A 24,213-nucleotide genomic window follows, 5' to 3' on the forward strand; every position below is an offset into this window, starting at 1 on the left:
TGCGCCTTGACCGACGTCAGCCTTATGCTCTGATATTCGGGCCGACCGAGGGACAGCGGACTACCCCAAGTGTTAGGACTGCAGCAATGTGGATCTTCGAACATCTACATTTATGGTAGGTACAAAACTGTACTTTTCTTGCACTGTTTTGTTTTTAGACCCACTACACTTTAGTGGGTTGTTTTGAGACTTCGGGGATACCACAGAGATTGCTTGTTTTATAGTTACTTTGAATGAGACTGATTTGTGGTCAGATCTCACCAGGGAGGACCTCACAGTGAGGGTGCTACAGTGGTTCCCCCATATTGGTGATCACCAGATCCAGGATGCTGGCACTCCTTGTGGGAGTGTCAACCAGCTGGTCCAGGCCATTGGAGTTAACAAAGTTGAGAAACCTTTTGGCAAATGAGTTTGAGCAAGAATAATTCACCCAGTCAGTGGATGAGTAGTTAGTAGCCCAAAACCATGGTGTTTGGATGTATCTTGATAGACTCGGATGCAAATAGGCAGAGAGGATGTCCTGATTAATGGAGGTGTCCTACCAACAGTTAATTGCACCTGAAGTGTTTTCAGGGAGTCATACTGTTTAACCAATCTGGAGGTGTATCTATCTTTAATGAATATTGATAGACCACCTCCTTTAGTTTTCACACCTTCAGTTTGAGGTCTGAATGTGAGGAAGGAGGTGTAACCTGGTATGGCTGGGGTGCTCTCCACAGGCTTGAACCAGGTTTCTGTGACTGCACAAATGTCTGCATCTTCCAAGATGAGAACAACTTCCTGTGAGTGCAGTTTCATCTTGAGACTCCTAGCATTTAGCAGCATAACTTTGAGGTTGTTTTTACATTGGGAATTTTGTTCATGAGACGTTGCCTAACAAGGTGCTATGGGGTGGCAACATACTTGGCCAGTAGCCGAAATCCCATGGGTGACAGATGAAGACGGTCTCTGGCAAAGCATCTAGGTCCATTGATCATGTCATCGCAGGCTGACAGATAGTGGATCCCCTTAGAATGACACCAGAAGCTAAGCCAGTTGTTGAAGTGAGTCATGTTCTGTTTGTATTGAGGCATCTTCCTAGATGAAGGTAAAATGCTTAAGGCTAGGGACATATTGTCTGATGCACACAGTCCGAGGGGGCAGTCATATCTCTTCATATAGTCCAGAAGAGGTACATTTCAAGTCGTTCACACTAACATGTCATAACAGTACCTGTTGTTGAGAGACTTCAGTGCATGTGTGATATGGTGTATCCTGGCACCTGACAGACATGGAGGGGTCTAGGGGGATTCCTCAAATACTTTTTAGTAAAGAGGTACCTAGCACCCTTATTGAATCTAGGCAGGGGTCTGAACCGCCTAAATTTGTTAATGCTGATGCTTCTTTGAAAAAGAAGCAGACTACTCTAAGCATGTGGCCCCTATAGCTAAGGATCCCCATAAAGAATGGCAAGATTTTACTCAAGGGCTTTTCATTGCTCTTAACAGCTGTTAAGCCCCCACAAGTATCATCTGTTCCTGCATCTGTTCCCAACTCTTCCAGTCCTTCCAAACATCTTAAGGGCTCTGATTCCTTTGATGAATAGTTACTCTGATGAGAGAAGTCATTGGCTTACTCTTGTCATAGCTACTCTCCCATTGACCTGGGATCTGAAGAAAGATTCACGTTCTCCTGACTTTCCTATGGAAGACTTGTCCTTTGGTGATATGGTGGTTCATATGATGGATCACTTTTAATTGGGGACTGTTCCCATGTTTCTATTTAAAAATGTACTATTAACACTTGCAGATAGATTCTCCTCAGCCTTCTGCAGTCCCTCCAGTGCTGGATGACCTTTTGAATACTTTCACTGCAGCTTCTCAGGACCCTGATTCTCACCTCCTGCCCATAAGAAACTGGACAGATACTGTAAAGTTCCTAAAGCTCAAAAGTTTTTGTATAAAAGCCCTTCCTCCGATCCGACTTTTATTTCTGTAGCGACTGACAAATCATCCGAGTTGCTGTCCCTTTCTAAGCTTTTTTAGGTTCATAGGTAGGTACTAGGCTATCTGCCCGAAGGCATTTATAAGCCTACCCGGATTAGTTCCCTGTGCCTCTGTCCAGCAGAGCCATTGAAGTGATCCCTGGGGTAAACTTAGTTTCCCATCCACTCGTCAAGTTTCTCTTGAAGAGGGTTAGCAAGGAGCTCTGCCTAATGTAGATTGGAATCTTGTTCCAGAGCATGGGAAGTCTCTGGGACAGGAATCTATTTCTCCAGCACATCCTGTTTATTGTTGTGGTGAGGTTTAGATCCCTGGAGCATGTGGCTCGAGGGATATGGTTTTCTTTAGGTGGTGCATGTCCATCAATTCTGGGTTGGACATGGCCTTGTATATCAGGCAGAGATCACCTCTGAGTAGGCGGTACGCAACAGAGTACAGCTGGAGTTTCTTCATTCGAGCTGCATAGGGCATCTGCTTGAGGCCAGTGATCCTTTTGGTGAGGTACTTCTGTGGTCTTTCCAGTTGTTGCAGATTTTTTTGTAAGGTACATCCCAAATGGAGCATTGTACTCTATGATGGGTCTGATGAGTGCATAGAGGGGCCCAATGACCTCTTTCGATCTGGATTCAAGCCCTTTTGTGATTAGGTGGGCCACATAGAAGGATTTTCTAACCACTTTGTCAATGTGATTATTAAAGGAGAGGTTACCATCTACTTGGGTCCCCAGAGCCCGTATTACATTTTCCGTATTTAGGGGGCTACCACCTATGTGGTAGTTTGTGGGTACTTTGTTTTTTTCCAAAGGGGATGACAATGCACTTTTTGGCATTTAGCTTGAGGCCATGGTTTTGACACCAGGTATCTGTCTCAGTAAGACCCTTTTGGAGGATGTGTGTGTCAGCAGGAGAGTCAATTATAGCCCCTAGTTTGCAGTAGTTAGCAAACTTGGTCAGCCATAGTCCTCCTGTGCTTGCCTGTACCTCTGAGAAGTATATGCCGAACAGGAGGGGTCCTAGGACTGAGCCTTGGGGAATGCCACTTGTAACCGGTTTAGAGTCAGACCTAGCTCCCGCAACTCTTACCATGTGGGTTCTGTCTGTGAACCAGTTGGCAGCCCATCTCGTGATGTAGGGGATTTATGTTCAGGCTGGTGAGCTTGTCTATAATACCTGAGTGGGGAATGGTGTCAAAGGCCTTTGCAAGGTCTAGTTAGGCTGTCTGGACCACCTTTCCCTTGCCTATACCCTTGGTAACTGTCTCAAAGAAGTCCACCAGGTTTACGAGGCATGATCTGCCCTTAAAGCTGAACTGGATAGGGTCCAGTGTTTGGAGGTTTCCAATGTCTCTGTTAATGAGATCCATGATGATGCGCTCCATAGCTTTGCAGACCAAGCTAATCAGGCTTATAGGGCGATAGTTCCTGGGGTCTATTGTGGCTCCAACTTTGTGGAGTGGAATAACCGTTGCTGTGCGCCACTCTGTGGGCACATAGCCTGTGGAGATGCTGAGTTTAAATAGTGTGTTTAGGTGAGGGGTTAGTTCATCTTTGAGCTCGTGTAGGACGCAGCCTGGGACACTGGTCCCATTGATGCTGTGTTTTTGACTTTGGAGAGGGCTGTTTTAACCTGAGTGTCTGTGATTTCAGGGGCACTACATTCTTCTGGTATAGTCATGGGCCCTTTTGGGGGTGAGATGGGGGTGAAGTTTGCACTGAACCTATCTGCCAGGATGTTGGCTATATCTGTCGGTTTAGTGTATGTTGTGCCATTCTGCACTAACTCCGAGCAGATCTGAGAATTGCCACTTAGATTCTTGACATAGCTAAAGAATGACTTGTGGTTATGTTTGGAGACCATGGCTATTTTTCTTTCGAAGCTAGCCTTGTATGATTTTATGAGGGAATGTAGTTTCTTGCTGATACTGATTAGGGATGTCTTCCCTTCTTGGGATTTTACTGTTTTCTGTACTAGTTTCCTTCTTCTATTGTATAGCTTGTTTATGGCAGGGGTCCACCAGACTGGTTTTCTTTTCTTGGAGGAGTGAGTCTTGGTTTTGTTTGGGATAGCGTGATTGATGCATTCTTGTAGGTGCCTATAGAGTGCATTAGTAAAGGATTTTGCAGCTTGGACAGCGTTATCCTTTAGCATGGGGACTTTGAAACTTCCCACCTTGGTCTTGCATAACTTGAAGCTTGCTTTTGAAAAGTTTTTCACGGTGGTTTCTTTGACCAGGGGTGGTGACAGAATGTGTAGATATCCAGAGTGATTAGTTTATGGTCAGATCTAACCAGCGAGAGGTATGGAACACTGGTCTCCCATGTTGGTGATGATCTGGTCCAATATGTTGTCACCTCTGGTGGGAGTGTTGACCAGTTGATCCAGGGCGTTTGAGTTTATAAATTCTAGGACATGTTGGAGCAAGGGAGTTTGTACTTGAGTAGTTCTCCCAGTTAATTGAAATCACCCAATATCAGGGTGTTTGGTAGGAACTTTGTTTCCCAGTGTTTCCAGGAATGCGGAATGGGGGTCCTGGGACATGGTGGGTGATCTGTAGCAAGCTATAACTTGAATAGCAGTTTTGCCCATTGTTAGTTGCACTTGGATGATCTCTGTAGCATCGTGCTGTGCCACTAACCTGGAGGTGTGGGTATCCTTGATGAATATGGATACCCCCCCCTTTTGTATTTCGGTCTGGGTTTTGTGACCAAAATGTATGGTATGAGTTGTAGCCTGGCAGTGCTGGGGAGCTCTCTGGAGCCTTAAACCAGGTTTCAGTTACTGCACATATATCGATTTTTTTTCCATACTGAGGAGTGCCTCGGGTGCCTGCATTTTGAGGTTTAGACTTCTGGCATTTGAGTAGCATTACCCACAGTTTTTTGCTACTTGTGCTATTTATGGCAGTGGGTTTGTCTTTTGAGCCTTGCCTATAAAAGGCACTGTGAGTGTGGCAAGAGCCATGGCCAGTATTCGAAAGCCTAAGGATGACAGGTGCAAGCCGTCTCTAGCAAAGCAGCGTGGCTTGTCGAGCATGTTATCCCAGGCTGACAGACACTGGATCCCCTTTGAATGACACCAGAAGCTTAGCCAATTGTTGAGGGCAGGATGGTACTCAGGGTCAGGGTCATACCGGCCTGGGCTACGTGATCAGAGAGCTCCTCCATGTCTCTCTCCATGTAGTCCAGGTAGGTACGACTCCGGTCATTCATACCAACATGGACAATGTCAGTCATATTTGTACTTGTTCTGGAGTGACCTGAGTGCTTCTGTTATGTGGCAGATCTTGGCACCTGACAGGCAGCTAACAGTAACCTTCTCCTTGTTCAGCCTAGTGAGTGGGATGTCAGTGTGCCTGGCTATAGAGTCACCTATTACTAGTGTGTTGGGTATGCTATTTTGCCTTAAGGGCTGTGATTGTGTGGCACACTGGTTTTGTGAGGTATGTGTTTCATGGTTTGTGTTGGGTGGTGGAGGTTGCTTGGATGTCTGCTTTGGAGGTCTCTCTCGCTTCTGCAGATTTTTATTTAGAGCCTCTGAGTATGTTTTCGTGTAATTGTGTGTGTTTTTTTTGCCGGTGCTGGTTTCATAGGTCTGTGTGAGACTGGTGGTGTGATGCAAGTAATTCCCTTCTCCTCTTGACTGCCTTTTCCAGTCTTGGGTTGAGAGCTTAGCCTCCAGTTTGGCTGTATAATTGCATCTCTCGCATGTATTAGTGTTTGGTGGAAGGAGGAGAGGATTGTCTGTGTACATGAGGCAATTGTAACATTGCCTCAAAATGCCCAGATTCACCACTTGGACCAGAGTACACCTGAAACTACCCTTTGGATATGCCAGGACAGGTACAGTGAACTGTTTTACTGATTGGCTGGTAAGGTCGAATAGAGAGTCTTGTCCTTCTCTACAGTATAGGGGGAGTCTAGTGCTAAGGCTTATTAGTGCTTGCTTTGAGTTTTGAGCAAGTGCCTGTATGAGAAGTGAATGGTTTGAGTGCTTAAGTAGAAAGCTTGTCTAGTTCCAAGGGAAAAATTGAAGAGTAGACTTTGTGGAGCCGGGAATAGGCTTGCAAAACCGCTCAAATGCGGGTTTTATAGTAGGGAAATGAAAAAGATGGAAATTAGCCCAAAATGGCCAATAAACTACTAATTTCTGGGCTGAAACCACTCCTCCAGGGACTGATAGGCTGCTCAAAGCTCCCTCTCTCACAGTGAACAGAGAAACTTCCTTCTATCCAAGTAAGGTACGGGCAAACACAGAAACTTGTAACACAGCCCTGAATTCAGCACTAACCTGAAAACTGGAGTATACTAGCTTAGAAGGGTGGAAAACAAGTATTTTTTTTTTTTTTTTTCAGAAAATAAAGCAGATACAATTAAAAAAAACACTTTAAATGCACAGAAATGGCTATCACACCTGTGTGTAGCCTACAGCAGTTAAACAGGTAATTTAAACACAAAAACAACTTTGTTAAAGTGCAGGCTGTAAAAATAAGTACAATATGTAGCTGAAACAAGCTTTTTAAATCACAGAAACTCTAGAAAATTGGTGTTTTAGGTGGAATTAGCTAAAGGCAGCAAGAAAATGCAGAAAAATTATACTTAATCACTCCAAAGTCTGTCTTTTGTCTCTCTGCTGCTGTAGAACTCTGCATGGCACCAGTCAGGAGCTTGCTGAGCTGTATACTAGCACAAAACCTTGAAAATGTGAGTTTTATAGCAGGGAATGAAAGAGAGAGAAATTAGCCCAAAATGGCCAGTAATCTACTCATTTCTGGGCTGAAACCACTCCTCCAGGGACAGATAGGCTGCTCAAAGCTCCCTCTCTCACAGTGAACAGCAAAACTTCCTCCTGTCCAAGTAAGGTATGGGCAAACACAGAAACTTGTAACACAGCCCTGAATTCAGCACTATCCTGAAACCTGGACTGTACTAGCTTAGAAAGGCAGGAAAACAAGTATATATTTTTTCAGAAAATAAAGCAGACACAATCAAAAAAACACTTTAAATGCACAGAAATGGCTGTCACACTTGAGTGTGTAGCCTGCAACAGTTAAACAGGTAATTTAAACACAAAAACAACTATCTTCTGATAAGGACAGCTGTGCCATGAACAGGTATCGTAAATAAGTATGCACTCTGCTACCTTAACTTTCAAGTCCTTTAATTACTGGACCAATATGACTAGGTATGTCCTGGCTGTTCTCTCCTAACATAGGGGACATTCAGGCTAATATGCCTGATCAAAAGGGTAAGACTTCTGCCATTTCCTTTTTGAGCTTAGCTTCTCAGGTGGCTCATCATTCTGTTAAATTCAGTTATGATGCCTCCTCTGGGGTAGCTGCATCTGGATATGCAATGAGTAGGTATTATCGGTTGCACCTCCATGCTCTGCCTGAGGACATCAAGGTGAAAGTGTTGGACTCTCCCTTAGACAGCCATAATCTCTTTGGCACTGCTGCTGAATTATTTAAGAACTTTCAGGATACGGGCAAATTTGTGCAGGATTTGAAACAAATTTTTCTTACCTGTTAAGTTTCAGAGAAATTATAAATCTAAGCCTTGCTTTGATCATACACAGCCTGAACAGCCTTCTTAGGGGTAAGAGGGTTTCTAAAAGAGTTTTTTCTGAGAAGCCTTCTTAGGGTTCTAATGGAAAAAGACATCTTTTCTTGACAAATCTACTTCTATTTGATATTAAGCCACTCCTACCCTTCGGCCAGATTCCTCTGTTGCTCAGGTTGACTTTCTTTTTCTGTTTGGCAACAGATAACTATGGATCCTTGGGTAATTTCCATCATCCAGAATGGTTATTTTATGGACTGAAAGTCATCTCCTCCATTCTCAGGTCTTCCTTAGCCTCCTCTTGTCAGCTGCAACATTTGCCTTTAGTTCTAAAGGATCTGGTTGTAGAGGGAGCCATCTAGCTTGGCAAGTGGACGCCATGTCTTTTTCTTGGAAAGGAATGTTTCTTTATGCCTATACCCCTGTTCTTGTACTACCAAAGGTCCTCCACAAGATCGTGTGGGACAGGAACGTTATCTTGTTTGTGACCCCCCATTTGGCTTAGACAACACTGGTCCTCCCTTTTATTTCATCAGGGTAGGGACAATTGGTATCAGTTACCTCACAGGATGAATCTTCTCACAGAAGACAAGGGATCTCTCATTCACCTTCACTTGCCTACCCTTCACTTGTCAATTTGGGTGATACGGTTTTGATTCCATTTAGACACCAGTTTTCTGAGAACTTGCTTTGGGTTATGAAGGAGACCAGAAAATCTATCTGACTAAATGAGAGATTTTCTGTTTGGTGTCTTGCGCATGACCTGGACTACTTCTGTGAGTATTCCAGTGGTCCTTTCCTATTTGTGTGAGTTACTGAGTTCTGACTTGGCATAGTCATCTGTTAAAGTTCTTTTGTTAACTATTTCCACTTGTCTACCTCTGAATCCCACTCTGGCTTCTAGTTATGAAGTCAAACAATTTCTGAAAGGTGCCCTGTATATTCAGCCTCCAGGAAAGCCTGATCCTCCTCTTTGGGACTGTAATTTCTTTCTTTAGAAATTGACGTTGTCCCCTTTTTGAACTTGAAGTCTCCTCTTCCCTAAAAACATTGTGCTTGGAAGGCTGTATTGTTGGTGACTCTAAACTTCAAGCACTCATGACAGTCCACCTTTTAAATAAAGGCAAGGTGTCTCTTTGTACCAGTCCTCCTTTTATTCCCAAAATGGTTGATGATTTTTCCTTAAATCAGTCTATCCATCTTCCTTTTCCCTTCTCCACAGAAAGTAGTGAGGGTTCTTTACAGCTTGGCTTTACATAGACCATTTGTGTATTACCTAGACAAAACAAAAATATTAAGAAATCTAAGCAACTTTGTTTCCTTTCATGTTAGGAAATTGGGTTTGTCAGTATCTAAGCATACCATTTCTTCTTGTATTTCTAAAGCCAATTCTTTTTGCTATTCTTTCAATGGTGAGCAGCGTTTTCTTCTATTCATGTGCTTTTTACAAAGGCAGTGGGTCTCTTCTGGTGCTTTAAGAGTCCGAATACTGGATCCATCTTGGAAGCTGCTACTTTGTCTTCTATTCACACTTTTACCAAAACTTACTAGCCAAATGTCATTTGTAGGGCCAGGACAAGTTTTACCATGGCCATCATTCATTGGTTTTAGGAGGACTGTTCTGTGGCTTCCTCCTCCCATGTTTCCAGCGGCTTTTGCACTCTCCCAATAGTGAAGAATACTGCACTGGTGATAAAGGACATAGTACAGTTGTGTAAGACCGTACCATAACAATAGATGTCGTACTTCTCAGTGCTGCCATATTCTGTCCCTCCTTCCTACCCCGTTACATTTTTTTTGCCTTCCTTCTGGCTGAGGTGTTTATATCCTTTTCTCGTTTTTCGCTTCCTGGATGTACATGTTGTTGCTTCCCTGTGGGGTTACTCTAGTTCTTCCTGGGGACTTCAGTTCTGAGAATTAGGAACTCTTATGTTACATATGCATCTTACACTTTGCACGTAGGACATACATCTGATGTATGGCACCTGGAAGACGTAGAGGCTTTGATATGCTGGCCAGGTATGCAGATATTGTTAGAAGGATATCCCAAGAGTGTAGAATACTGAAACAGTGAGAAGCAGGATATCTGCTGTAGTGGTAAGTTCTTGAACTGTACTTTGTTAGTGCCGTTTTAGAATGGGAAGGTGGGGTTGGCATTATGGTTAAGGTCTTTACCTCACAGATACAAAGTGCAGGGCTTGATTCTGACCTCTGGTTATTGGCTAAGCTTGTAATAACCTGCAGACTGATAGATTAGTGTTTACCTGTGAGGACAGAATTACTTGTGTAAGCTTTTAGATGGGGGTTGATGTAATAGTTAAGGTGTTTACCTTACCGACACAAGGTGCAGAGTTTGAATTTCACTTTGGAAGAGAAATTATCTAGGCTTAAAATGGCCTTCAAAGGGACAGCCAGCCTAGTAATTAGCTATGCACTTAAGAAGAAGTCTTTAAACTTTCTAGTGTTTTGGGTTGCATAAGAGTATCGATGTGATCTGTAGTGTGCTTATTTGACTAACTTAGAACCTACTCTAGCCTGGCTTCTAACTCCTAAGAGTTTTGAAATGATTGTAACATATTAAGTTTCTGTAGGTTTTCATTTGCACTAGGAATTATCTGTTTACCTTGTTTGGAGGAAGTTATTGCAAGTGGTTGCTTAATAACTTTGAGTTTCCTTAATAATTAGACTGATCATTAGTTGGAGAATATGCAAGAATTAGAAGTACTAGATGCCAGTGTTGTGGAGTTATTTAAAGACTACAGGGAGATCCATTTAAAAAACTGGTGTATGTTAATGATTTGGGAGGATTGTTGACACTTGGTTTAGGGAGTTTTTTTGAAGGCCAGTGGGAGATGAAAGTGAAGCCATCAGAAAAGAAAGTGAGAAAATAGAAGAGTGGAGAGGAATCTGTGAGGGGACTTGGTGAGAATTTGTTGTAGGTTTTTAGAAGGTATGTTTGGCTGAGTAGGTGTGATGATGAGATGAGACTTGGAGAGGTTAGCAACATGCTTAGGGTGTTGTGTGTTTTTTTAGTTGTAGTCTTTTGGGCTGATTTTACCAATTGTGTTTTTGTGGAGAGAGAGGGAGGGTGTAGAAGTGATGGCGCGCAGGTCTCTGTGTGGTAATTGTGTACGTTCTTTTTGTAGTTAAATAAGAGGGGGGCTGGACTTTGGACTATTGTGAAATTGAGAGTAGTAGCAAAGAATGCAAGTGAAGTACTATGGTTTTCGTAGAGATGCATTTTGACTAGGTTATTGTTATAAGCTCTCTGGAGAGAATATAAAATGGTTCTGTAATAGTGGAAGCAAAGAGAAATTATACTGGAGTGTAGGGAAAAGTGCTCCTTCCACCTGTGGTCCTTAGAGTAACAGAAGTATATTATGGAGAAATGTACAATTAGCAGTTTAGTGCAGAGAATGAAGTAAGAAAAGATAGGACGGCTTTCCTGATTAAAGTTTTGGAGATTGATTTGGTGAAAGAAAATGCATTTGCTTTTGATGTTGCAAATGGTGAAAGGTAGTGAGGTGAGTGATAGGTGACATAAAAACTAAAGTATAAATTAGCAGGTTATTGCTCACTTGCTCTCCTTTTTTCTTAGTTAGTAGTCTTATGTATGCAACATTTGGTAGGTGAAGTATCCTAGGCCCATTTTCAGCCAAGAACCAGCCACCTTGAAGGCAAAGATAGCACTCCAACACAAGATCTTGGAAAGTCAATTGGAAGAGTATTTAGAAATGAGATCTAATATAACTAATCCATGAGTAAAGAAGCTGTTACAACTAATGCAGCTGACTACTAACATGCACAGCATTAAGCTACTGAGATGCAACAGTATTACATAGGTAATAGTAATTGTACCAAATTTAAATCTAAAAAAAAACAAACCAAAAAAAAAAATATATATATATATATATATATATATATATATATATATAAACATGAGAAGGGGGGATTTAAGTACTATAAATTCAGTGAGTTAATGTATTTTGTTGTCTCACAGCAAGAAGTTCTCTAGTTCAGTTCTTGGCTGGGTTGCGTTCCCCTCAGAGTCTGCATGCCCTCCCTGTGTTTGCATTTTGTTTCCCAGATGCTCTGTTTTTGTCCCATATTCCAAACACATGCAACAATTGGATTGGACCCCAAAATTGGCCATAGGGAGGTGTGTTTGCAAATGCGTGTGTAGTGTGGAAGAATAACCTTGTCAGGGCTAGCCACCCATCTGTGCAAACCTTGGCTCTAGATTGCCACTGTTGAAATGACACCCCAGCTCCATGCGCAAACATGGGAAAAGGGGTTGTGTATGAATATATGTACATATATTATATGTATGTGTGTGTGTACGTGGATATAGATAATGTATAGCTAGTGTGTTTCAGCCTTGGAAATGTTCATTTCACCCTCCCAAGGTTTTAGATGTTTCAAGGTCAGATAATCTTGGTCATTCAAACAAGACTTGGTTATTCATCATAGTGCCAGAATACCTAGTCTCTTTTCTGCTGCTGCTACTGTTAGTTAAGGCATACCAATGTGTTACAACATGAATAGTGAAGTGGGAGCATACTGAGAGATAGTAAAGTGAAGGATGGATTCGTCAGTGAAGCAAGAGTGGGATTAGGGGGCAGTGTGCTGTGGAACAGAGTTGAATGTGGGTGTTTCACACCTGCCATCAGTAGTGTGAAAAGAGGGAGTAATGGAATTCTGAACTGATGGGGAGATGATGTCTGAACTGATGGGGAGATTATGTTTGCATCCAGAAGGAGACTAAAAGGAGAAAGGAAAAACAGAGCAGCTTAGTGTACTGAAATGCTGTCCATTGCTGCCACCAGCAGACTGTTTTGGCAGTATCAGTCAGTTGCTTATGTTTGTACTGAAAGGGAAATTTATCTGATTTTGTAGAGTAAGAGTTGATAATGTGTAACCATGGAGTTTTAGTACAGTGTATATGGGAAGTGCTTTGAGATGTGTGTGTTAACAGTATGAAAGAATTAATTGGGTGATACACAGTCTTAACAGATGAATTGAAGTAGTAGTTATTTTAAGCAAGGGAAGGGGGGATAATGTATGACATGCTGAAGACCCTGCATTTTCTTTGTAAGAAATCTTTGAGGTCTTTCTAGTTGCTGCAGGTGTGTGGTAAGGCACATTCCAAAGGTAGCATTGTACTCTTATTCATAGGTCTCAACCTTTTAAGAGGTCAATGTGGAACACAGACCCTGACAATGTGTGACAAACAGGCAAAATGTGGAACACCCTATTTTCACACTGCACGAAAACGCACCTTTTCCACGGTGCCAAACTGAAGTGGTTTTCAAGCAAAATCAGTAAATGAAATGTATATGAAGCAAGAGTAAACACTGTACAAAAAGCATGTAACTAAAGTAAAAAATGGTACTGTATAATCAGAAAAACACTACAATAACCAAGTACGCAGTCAATGACAAATCACAATCATAACCTAGGCATTTTTTTCACTGAGCAATTCACGTGTTCATTATCAGGAAAATCCCTCACTTTGCGTCTTAAAATGTCCATGTTCCTTGAAGTTTCACATTGAAAGGGTCAGTTACACAATAAGTTTTAAAACAATTTTAACAGATATTCACAGACAATACATACTTGTATGAGCACCTAGCTGAAGTTATTAGCAAGCTTTTCTGCCCTACTACAGACATTGAGGAAGGAGAGCCCAAGATGCAACCCTGAAAACATAAAACACTTAAGTGGCAAAAATCCCCCCACCACTAAATGCACGGCAGAGAATTCCCCTATACTCTACAGCACTAATACACTGTAATACACAAAAGACTTAACTGATATTCATGGTAAATAATACTGAATCATATTACTCAGCAAAATAACTTAATATTTCTTTTTTTATGTGAACTCTTAGTTGAAGTTATTAGTAAACTGTTCTGCCTTCGTACATAGAGTACAAACACTGGAGACAGAACATCCCTATCCCTCTATAAAATACTAAGCTGAGAGACATTACCCCCCCCCCCCCCACCACCACCACCACCAAATGTACTGCAGAGAACTTTGCTATCCTGTAGAACATAAAGTTTAAAACTATACAAAAGCTTGCCTATTCTTTCTCCTCTGTTCTAGCAAAACCTGGACTAAAAATTAGGCACTTACTTGCAACCAAAGATATACCACCAAAAGATACGTTTCCCCGGAAAAAAAAAATCACAAATCTTTTTGAGAGTACTGGCTTGCACGCTGTACTGCAGATTCCACTCTCCACTGTTCTCTGTTCCACAATCCTAATATTCTTCCTTGCTTGAAGATGAACTGCTGTAGTCTCCAGAAGTTTGCTGGCTGAAGAAATAATCGCCAGTGTCCGCAAACTCCTGAATCCTAACGCTGCCGCCATCCAAAAGAAAAAAATGATTGTTGGCACAAAGAAAAGTAAAATACTCCCAGCAGTACATCGCAGAGGCACGAAAACTGTCAACCCGGAAGTGTCTCATTATTTTTCCGAATCTCCTGGTTGGTTCGCTTTGCATCAGTAATCAACTTCTGATTGGCTCATAATACCTGTATGCTGATTAGCTATTTTCATGGTATATGAGCCAATCAGAATGCGCAAAGCAGAACCAACACACTTAATGCGGAACAGTGGAATTGAGAGTTCTTTGCCTTAAATGTGGCACGTTCCACATAATCCGGAGCACTTGGCAGCTCAGCTCTTATTGACCTGATGAGTGAGGAGTACAGGGGGGTTATAACCGCTCTTGTTCTGGATGCATTGCTCTTCCTTATGAGGTGGACAACATAGAAAGCCTTTCTTACCACTATGGAGATGTGGTGGTCAAAAGAAATGTTGCTCTCAAGCTGTGTGCCCAAATCTATCACCACCAATTGCATGGTTAGGGTGTTATTAATGTGGTAATCTGCAGGAACATTGTCCTTGCTGAAGGGGATGATGCATTTTTTGCACTGAGTTTTAGCCCATGACTGTGGCACCAGTCGTTTGTAAGTTCCTATTGTAGGATGTTAACATTATTTGGGGGCTCGATGACTGCACCCATTTTGCAGTCATCAGCAAACTTTGTCAGCCAGAAGCCTTTTATTTTAGCCTGTACATTTGAGTAGATTCCACACAATAGGGGTCCCAGCACCACTCCCTATGGAACATCACTGGTACTGGTCTGCTGGTGGAGGTAGTCACCTATTTTGACTGTGTGCATTCTATCGGTGAGCCAGTTTGCAACACACCTGACAAGTATGTGGGTTAATCTCCAGCTGGGTGAGTTTATCAATGATGCCTGAGTGGAGAATAGTGTCAAAGGCCTTAGCCGGGTCCAGGTAGGCCATATGCATGGATTGGCCTTCACCCAGGGCATCTCAAAGAAGTCCACCAAGTTTAAGAGGCAAGAGGTGTGTGTCTGCGTGCGTGTGTGTGTACATATATAAAATATATACTATAAAAGTTGCTAGCGCTGTTGTCAGGGCTTCACTGGTGTACTTCATGCAGTTGGTCAAGAGTACACCATTTGACAAGACACAGAATGCTTCTTCACCAATATAAAGCACATTATGTACATATATCGCAGCAATGTGGATTTCAAATGCAGTTGTAATACAAATACCTGTCCAGGAACTAATTGAGGGGTACGTGCCAAAACCTGGATATTGCTGATTTGAATGGGTTGTGCTGAGGGAGGCAGTGAATAAGAATTTGTTAAAAATGCAGCAGGATGGATGGCTATTCGGCAGACGAGTGTGATTTTGAATTCAGTACATTAAACACTGTGACCTGCCTTTTAATGTCTTAGAACGTGGCACGGTAAGACAGTAGGGCCAAAAATGGTTAAAAACTGACTGTCTTTGCTGAATTCTCAAAACTGTAAAGTCTGCATGAATCATTTAGATTTTCTCCATGCATATTTGCAAAATAAGCTTTTCCAGTTAGTTTTGTTATCATTCCATGAGGCTGCCAGTAAAGAAAGTTAAATTTCCATATTTTCCTCCTCTTATTCCTACATTGCTATGACTCCTAAAAGATACTGGGAAAGAAATGGCCTGTAAATGACCAATTCTTTCTATCACTGTTATGAGTTGTGAAGAATTTTCAAGGGCATTAGTTCCATTAACCAGTGTTCTGCCAGAAACTGCTTACCAACAAAACTATATAGTTTAAACCATTGTAATACCGATAGAAATGGCAGCCTGAAGTTAGACTGATATAAAATTAACAACCTTGTCTGTCCATATTTAGTAGCTGTTCACAGGGGACCAAGACTTTGAGGGATTCCTTAAGCATTCATTCCATCAGAAACTGTATGTGCAAGATCTTGTTGCTTGTTTGGGAAAGTGTGGGGGTGGAACAAACCTCTTTAACTTTACCACCATTAGAAAACATTGCATGTGATGTCTTATAGCTTATGGGGAGCAGGGAGTCCAACCTGTACATGTGTAAAAGCAGTCCCTTGCTTTTAAATGTGTATGCATGAGGTTTCCTTGCTTATTGAAGGTGGGTTTAACTTCCTTAACTGCTGATAGTTCAGGAGCAATCTGATATAGCTGTCCTTGATTTGAATGATAGCAGAATAATTTGCACGCAACTGCTGGTGTACTTTATTGTAGGTGGCGAAGGGATAAAAGGCATTTGTTGTTCACCTAAGAGAGTAATTCTTACTTGTGGATGTGTGCATGTAGTTATGTCAGCATAATACAGGTGTTCCCCCAAACGGCCACTGTATACAGTGAAGCAGCTGAGCTGAAAGTTTCTGGAGAATGGTTGTCCAGTGCATAAAACTTGTATTAAGATAGTGTGTCCTGTGGTAGTTGAGAAGGGGTGGGGTAGATGGTAAAAGGCATGTGTGATGTAGGTGTGTCATGCCAATTTGTACATGCCTTGGGCTTTAGGGGCAGTGGTTCCTCCAGTTGTATTGAAATCCGATTATAAAGACTTGCTGTATTCCTTAACTGCACATACTACTTGAAGAGGCACACAAGCCACCTTTTGGCAGTGCCTGTGTGTTTGGGACTTATTGAAAGCTTACTCAAAGCATAAAGTTGTTTTGGAATCTGACCCTGGTTCACATAATGGTCTTTTATTGTATATGTGTCTGTTTCTCTCTTTATATATATATATATATATATATATATATATATATATATATATATATATATATAAATATATATTTTTTTGTTGTTGTTGCGTCTTTCAGCTTTTCCCGGTTAGGGGTCGCCACAGCGTAACTCCGGTCCACTAATGATTGGCAGTAGATTTTTACATGCAGAGTTGCCGGCCCTGATGCACAACCTTCAACGAAGGTACGCCCATTCATGGATGTCTCCACACAGAAGACGCTTTAGCTGAGAATCGACCAGGACGTCTTACTGTGAGGCGACAATGCTACCGCAGCACCACCACACAGATTTATATATATATCTATGTGTGTATATATATATATATATATATATATATGTATATGTATATGTATATGTATACATGTATACACACACACACATATATATATATATATATATATATATATATATCCACATAAGATAATTTAGTTCAAGCCATCCAAGAATTTATTCAGTGCAAGTGCTTGACTGTAAGTAACAGACGAGAAGTTGAACAACCCAAATTTTTACACTGGTAGATTTCACCATCATGATCACACATTTGCACATTTTAGCAATTAGTTTGTACTTCTTGCCAGTGATGCTGAGATAATGTAGCTGATGTTTTTAATAGCGTAAGTTCCAGACTAACTTTTAAAAATACTGCCAAAGCTTCAAACTGTAGTAATCTCTTAAAATTATTATTTAAATATCAGAAATGTATAACACATTACAGGAGATCAGATCTAGGTAGTCTTAGTGATTAAGTTTGTACTACTCTCTGTATTTAATGCTCAGTTTTACTTTTTGCAGACTTTTGATAAATGTTTCCTGGGTTCCTCAGAAACAGCAGATGCCAATCGGGTATTTTGTGGTCAGATGGGTGCAGTCTACCTCTTCAGTGAAGCCCTCAATGCAGCTCAGATTTTTGCCATCTACCAGTTGGGTCCCGGATACAAGGTGCTTTCACTGTTCTTATTTATTTATTTTTACCATTCCACTCATTACATTTTATCTTCTATTTGCAGTGTGTTAGTAATTGAACGGATGATTCTAATGCGGGGGGGGGGGGGCTATTAAGAGTGCAATCCTGTTAAGCACAGAGATAAATGATTTTGTGATTTGGTCCTTATTTCTGAAGATATTTTATAAATACCTCGTCATCCTGTCTGTGCATGACTGAGCTACTCTTTGACGGCTTTTAATGCGAAAGTGATGTCCTTTCATTGTCTTTTGTATACGTGTTGAAATATGAGTATGTATGTTTTAATCAGTGCAAACAGATATATTGTAATAGCTAGTTCAGTAATTGTGAATGGGGAGTGATTCCCTTCTTTCAGTTGTGCCTGTCTGAGCTCAGAGCAGTGATTGAAATATCATTGTCCATCATTACGTGAATATTTGACAGTGGACTTTGGGTATAAAGTCATCATTCTCTTTTTGATACACTTCTACTCTTAGAGCTCTGCTGATGTTTTGGATAGCGAGTTTTAAGCCATCAACTTGTTTTCTGACTTTGGACACTCCACTAGATGGATAGAGGTCTCATTCTGAGCCTTCTGTAGATGTTCATCGTGCATACAGCTGCAGTCATAACAGATGGGGTTATCCTGCCGTCAGGCGGGTCCTCGGTCGGCCGAATTCCAAAGTCTAGGTCCGGCGTCGGTTGTCGTAGCTTCTTCCCTGACGTCAGTGCGGCAGGGGTATAAAAGAGCCAGCCGATGCCATCTTGTTCAGTCTTTCTTGCCGCGCGGTGCCCGAAGCAGAAGCAGTTCGCAAGTGCCGGTCGGCCAGCTCCTGAGATTTACGAAAATATTTCAGCCAAAGTCTTCTTGAAAGCTAAGTACCCCATTGGGGAAACTTTTCTTGCCTCAGACCGATGTCAGACAAAGTTAATAATTGCATTTCATGTGGGAAGCAAATACCGCATAAGGATTCCCACAATTTTTCTGTATTTTTTGTTTAGGCCCAGACCACGACGTCTCGGCCTGCCGTTTTTGTGCTAGATTCAATAAATGCACTATTAAGCGTCGGGCGGAGTTCGCCCTTCACTATTTTGGTAAAAAATTTAATTATATTATGTCGTCGGATACTCCGACTCCAGTTTTGAGTAAAAGATGCAAAGATAAGGACCAACATAAAAGGTCCACGACTTCTACTGACACCACGCTAAGGCCGACTACCAGTTCTCAGCGAGGCGCCTACGCAGCCCCTGAGTACCGATGACACTTCATTACCGGTGTCTTCAGTACCTGAGGTCGCAGGCTCTTCGGTCCCCATTCCAACTACAGATACAGACGCCACTCTTGGCGGGGAAACTCAGAGTTTAGACAGGCCTGCCATTTCTCAAGGTGTCTTCAAGCCTTCCTCCTTCTCTATTAAAGCCTTCACAAAATCTAAAGCAGCCATGAAAGCTAAAAAACAGGGACCTCAGACCCCCTCTCAAGGCTCCATGCCTAAAAAACAGATGCTCAAAATGGCTGAGGATTTGATTACTTTTATCAGGGGTTCTCAACCCCCCTCGGACAAAAGGCCCAGATTAGAGGAAGACTACCCTTCCTCAGATCAAGCCTCTATTACCTCTGAACATTCTTAGGACCAGGACTATACCTATTCTCCTTTTGAAGACTCTGATGCAGAGGAGTCTATTCCCTTGGTCTCCCCCTCCCTGAGGACTACTCTTTTGGGGAAACCCTGCATACTTTGAGGGAACACTTTCACTGGGAAGGCCAGGATTACTCAGATTCCAAGAAAAGGCTCAGGGATTTTCTCTTGCTCCCCCAGCATAGGCCCCTGGCTATCCCTCCAGTTTTAGATATATTAGATGATGTGTACACAGAAGCCAGCCTCAACCCAGATTCTTTACCTCCAGCTCCTGTTAAACCAGACAGGTATTACCGGGTTCCTGATTCACACCAGTTCTTATACAAAAGCCATACTGCTGACCCAGAAACAATTTCACAGGGTCCCAAGGGAATTACGGCCTCTACTGCTAAAAACCCATTACCTTCAGAGAGAGATTCCAGAGCTTTAGAAAGGTGGGGGGAAAAAGGTGTATACCTCGGCCACTTTAACCATGAGGGCATTAAACTGTCAGTTTCATATGTTAAAGTATAAACAGTTTTTGTTATCTCAGTTGAAAAGCAAAATGACACAACCAGAACAACCAGATTTAAAAGAGTTGCAGGATTTGTTGCATGGTGCAGAGCAAGTGGGTAAACATACCTTGCAAGTGTGGTTTTGATGCTTTAGAGGCCTCATGTAGAGCTGCTGTTACAGGGTCTGTCATACATAGACTTGCTTGGCTCAAAGAGTAAGCCTTACCAGATCATGTCAAAGCTAAATTACTAGATGCACCTCTTCAAAAAGATGTATTGTTTGGTGTTAAAGCTGAGGAGGTACTAAAGAAAATGGAGGAAAAAGCGAGATCAATGCAAACAGTAAAGGATTTCCTGCAGGTACAACCTCCACGTTTCAGCAGAAACTGGCCTTCAAAAAATTGGTCCTTTCCAGCCACGGACAGACTTCAGAGGCAGATACAGATGCCCGAGGGGTAGAGGGCAACCTCAGTTATCATTCAGAGCCAGAAAATGGCAAGCACCAACCCCAAGAGGTGGAGAAGATAGATCACAGTCATTCAGAAAGCAGACACAATGACTTCCCCCTTTACCTGCCAAGCAAAGCTTTAATGGCAGCACCTTTGGGCGGAAAACTGGCATTATTCTCAAAAAATTGGCATATTGTCACAAAAGACAAATGGATTCTGGACATTATAGACATAGGCTACAGATTCCACTTTCACACCCTTCCAAAAATGAGAGGCATGCCAAACCTGCCACAAAATCAAAGGGCAGAGGCACAAAAACAAATTTCAGCTCTCATGGACATGAAAGCTATTCAAGAGGTACCTGCAAAAGAACAAGGTCAAGGGTTTTATTCCAGACTATTCCTGGTACCAAGAAAGACAAAGATTGGAGACCTATGTTAGACCTATCCATCCTAAACACATACTTACAGGTACCAAAATTCAAGATGCTCACATTACAGCAGCTTCTTCCCATGCTGGGCAAGGAGTCTTGGCTGGTAACATTAGACCTCAAGTAGGCATACCTGCATGTCCCTATCAGACAAGATTGCAGAAGATACCTCAGATTTCTTGCAGGTTCAACCCATTATCAGTTCTCTGCATTGCCCTTTGGCTTATCTACTGTGCCCAGAGTGTTTACAAAATGCCTGGCATCAGTAATTGCCTTCTGCAGACTTCAAGGAATACAAATATACCCATATCTGGATGACTGCCTGATCCAAGCAGACAGCAAGGACATACTTCTGAAACACCTAGCGTTTGTAATAAAATTGTTTAACTTTCTGGGATACACAGTCAACAAAAAGAAATCAAAACTAATACCCTCTCAAAAAATTATTTTCCTGGGTGCCAGCTTGAATACAACCACCCAAATGGCCTACCTCACGCCAGACAAATAAGGGCAACTATCTCAATACTTCAGCAAAATGGCAACCTTCACCAGGCTGACTGCAAGGAAAGTCCTGCAGGCTCTGGGATTCATGGCATCTTGCATCCTTCTGATCCCATGTGCAAAGCTGCATATGAGGAAACTTCAATGGTACCTAAAAAAATTATGGTCTCAACGCAGCCACAGTTTGGAAACAATTATACCACTCATTCCATGTCTTCAAAAGGAATTTCTGTGGTGGGCTCAAGCATGCCAAAGAAACATAGGTCTCCCTTTCTGTGTACCTCAAGCAACTCAAATCATCACAACAGATGCCTCGGACTACGCCTGGGGGGCACACATGACAGATCAGTGCATTCAGGGGAAATGGTCCCAAAAAGAGAAGCACCTACACATCAACCAAAAGGAAATGCTAGCAGTGCAAAATGCTATTATGGCCTTCAAAGACCTACTGCATCCAGGCCAGTTATTGATAAGGACAGACAACACCACAGTGATGTGGTACATAAACAAACAGGGGGGAACTCATTCATACCCCCTGTGCAGACTAGCCATGACCCTATGGAACACAGCTCTGGAATTGCAAATCCAACTTCAGGCACAATTCCTGCCAGGGAAGGAAAACACACTGGCAGACAGCCTAAGCAGAAATATGACAGATCCACACGAATGGAAGTTGCATCCTCAAGTTTTCGCAAAGATAACTCAGGCATGGGGACAGCCAGACATAGATCTCTTTGCTATCCACAGAAATTACTAATTGAAAAAATTTTGTTCATGGACCTATCATCCACAGGCCTGGAAAGTGGACGCACTTTCTTTCAATTGGACAACGTTGACGGTCTATGCCTTTCCGCCTCTTCCTCTGCTGCCCAAAGTTCTATTAAAAGCCAGAGCAGAGAGGCCGAAAATGATTCTCATTGCTCCAGATTGGCCAAGACAACACTGGTATCCGCTCCTGAAGAGCCTGACACATTCCCCACCATGGATCCTACCTCTAGTGCCTCTTCTGTTGTCCCAGCACAACTTCAAAACTCTTCACAGCCAGCTCAAAACCCTCAATCTAGCTGCATGGAGAATCCCTTGATTTCACAACAGACCCTCCTCTCCAATGAGGTGCCGGATGTCATCTTGGAGGCCAGAAGACCTTCTACTAGAAGAGCCTACTCCGCCAAATGGAAACGATTTTGTGCCTGGAATCAGAAAAAGGGCCAGAGTCCTTGGTTAATAAATTTACCTCAAATTTTACAGTACCTAGCTGAGATGTTAAACAGTGGACTTTCCTTCTCCTCCATCAAAATCCACGCTTCAGCCATTTCTGCACAATACAACACAGATCCTCCTTTATTCTCTCATCCTCTCTTAAGACAGTTCCTCAGAGGGGCAAAGAATATAAGACCCACAAGGAAACCACCAGTCCCTGCTTGGGACCTCAACTTCATATTGGAAAAGCTGACCCTTCATCCATTTGAGCCAGCTGCTTCAGCAGAACTACAATACTTGTCATGGAAAACAGCCTTCCTTCTGGCTATCACCTCAGCATGCAGGGTTTCGGAACTACAGGCCCTCATGGCTGTGCAACCTTTCATAATTTTCCATCAGGACAGAGTTTCCTTACGAACCAACCCTACCTTTATGCCAAATGTAGTATCCAGTGTAGCCTTGAATCAGACTATCCACTTATCTACCTTTTACCCTAACCCACAAAACAAAGGGGAAAGACTACTGCATTCCTTGGACATTCACAGACAACTTAGTTATTACTTGGACAGGACAAAACCATTCAGGAAATCCGAGCAACTCTTTGTGTCCTATGCTACAGGTGCTCAAGGAAAGGCTGTCTCCAAACAGACAGTCTCAAAATGGATAGCCCACTGCATATGCTTTTGTTACTCATTTCATGGAAAAGCTGTGCCTTCAAGCATCAGATCCCACTCCACAAGGGCCACAGCTACCTCTGCAGCTTTCCTCAGGGGGGTTCCTACCAAGGACATTTTGGAAGCAGCCACTTGGAGTTCAGTGCACACCTTCTCCAAACACTATCACCTTCCACTTTACTCTAAATGTAGAGCGGGATTTGCCACCGCTGTCTTGCAGGGCATCCTTGCTCCTCCTAGTTCCACTTAGTGCCTGCCACCCCTACTTAGCTTTGGGATTCTTCCCATCTGTTATGACTGCAGCTGTATGCACGATGAACATAGTACAGTTTTGTACCTACCATAAATGTAGATGTTCGAGTGCTCATACAGCTGCAGTCCAGGTTTCCCCCCCTCCATCCCCTCTTAGGACAGGCCTTATGACAAACACCTTCTCATACAACCTATTTGGGGTATTCTTTTATGGTGTATTTGCTTGCAACTACTGTTTTTTGATTATTCTATATTGCATGTTTACATAAGTTTAAGTTTTACCTTCTTTCTGGGGGCACCTGACATCTGGGGCAAGAAAAACTGAAGAAGATAGCGTCGGCTGGCTCTTTTATAACCCTGCCGCACTGACGTCAGGAAGGAAGCGACGACAACCGACGCCAGACCTAGACTTTGGAATTCGGCTGACCGAGGACCCACCTGACGGCAGGATAACCCATCTGTTATGACTGCAGCTGTATGAACACTCGAACATCTTCATTTATGGTAGGTACAAAACTGTACTTTTAGAGTTGGGCTTAGCAAAGAACCTTAATCCCCCTACACAGTTTGAGAAGAGGATATTTCTGGCCCTGTAGATTCTGAAATTGCTCGTATTAAGCCTGAGTTGCTAACATATCCTCTTCCCATTGCAAAGAATGGAAAGCTGCTTAAAATGACTTGGAAGGTCATGTTTTTTAGATGGTTATAAAACTGAGCCTAAACATATTAGAGTGACCCTCGATCAAGGAACTGCTGCTTGTTAGTTAAGAAAAAGCTCTTGCAAGCATTGATTTGGGGCTGTGATGAACTCTGTGGTAGAGGTGCTGTTGTCATTTGCCAAGTCTGCTACCCCTTCACTTAGAGGAGAATGTATGTAATCTTATGGTGCAGTCTCTTTCTTTAGTGTGTTATTTTGTGTACTCGCTCACCATTTCCCTCAGTTATAAATACAGAAAATGTTCAACAATTTTAATTTCTCCAAATGCTAT

At 42.4% G+C, this 24,213-nt stretch overlaps 1 protein-coding gene across 1 annotated transcript in view; it reads left to right on the forward strand.

Annotated features, from left to right (window-relative positions):
- LRBA (LPS responsive beige-like anchor protein) overlaps nucleotides 1-24,213 on the forward strand; it is a 4,045,850-nt gene that overhangs the window by 746,083 nt on the left and 3,275,554 nt on the right. Inside the window, exon 8 of the mRNA XM_044063433.1 lies at nucleotides 17,434-17,580. Within this exon, the coding sequence (XP_043919368.1) occupies nucleotides 17,434-17,580 (147 nt within the window). The remainder of the gene's footprint in view (nucleotides 1-17,433; nucleotides 17,581-24,213) is intronic.

Source organism: Protopterus annectens, chromosome 2.part1 (genome assembly GCF_019279795.1).
Source record: "Protopterus annectens isolate FY-2018-M chromosome 2.part1, PAN1.0, whole genome shotgun sequence".
Lineage (NCBI taxonomy): Eukaryota > Metazoa > Chordata > Ceratodontiformes > Protopteridae > Protopterus > Protopterus annectens.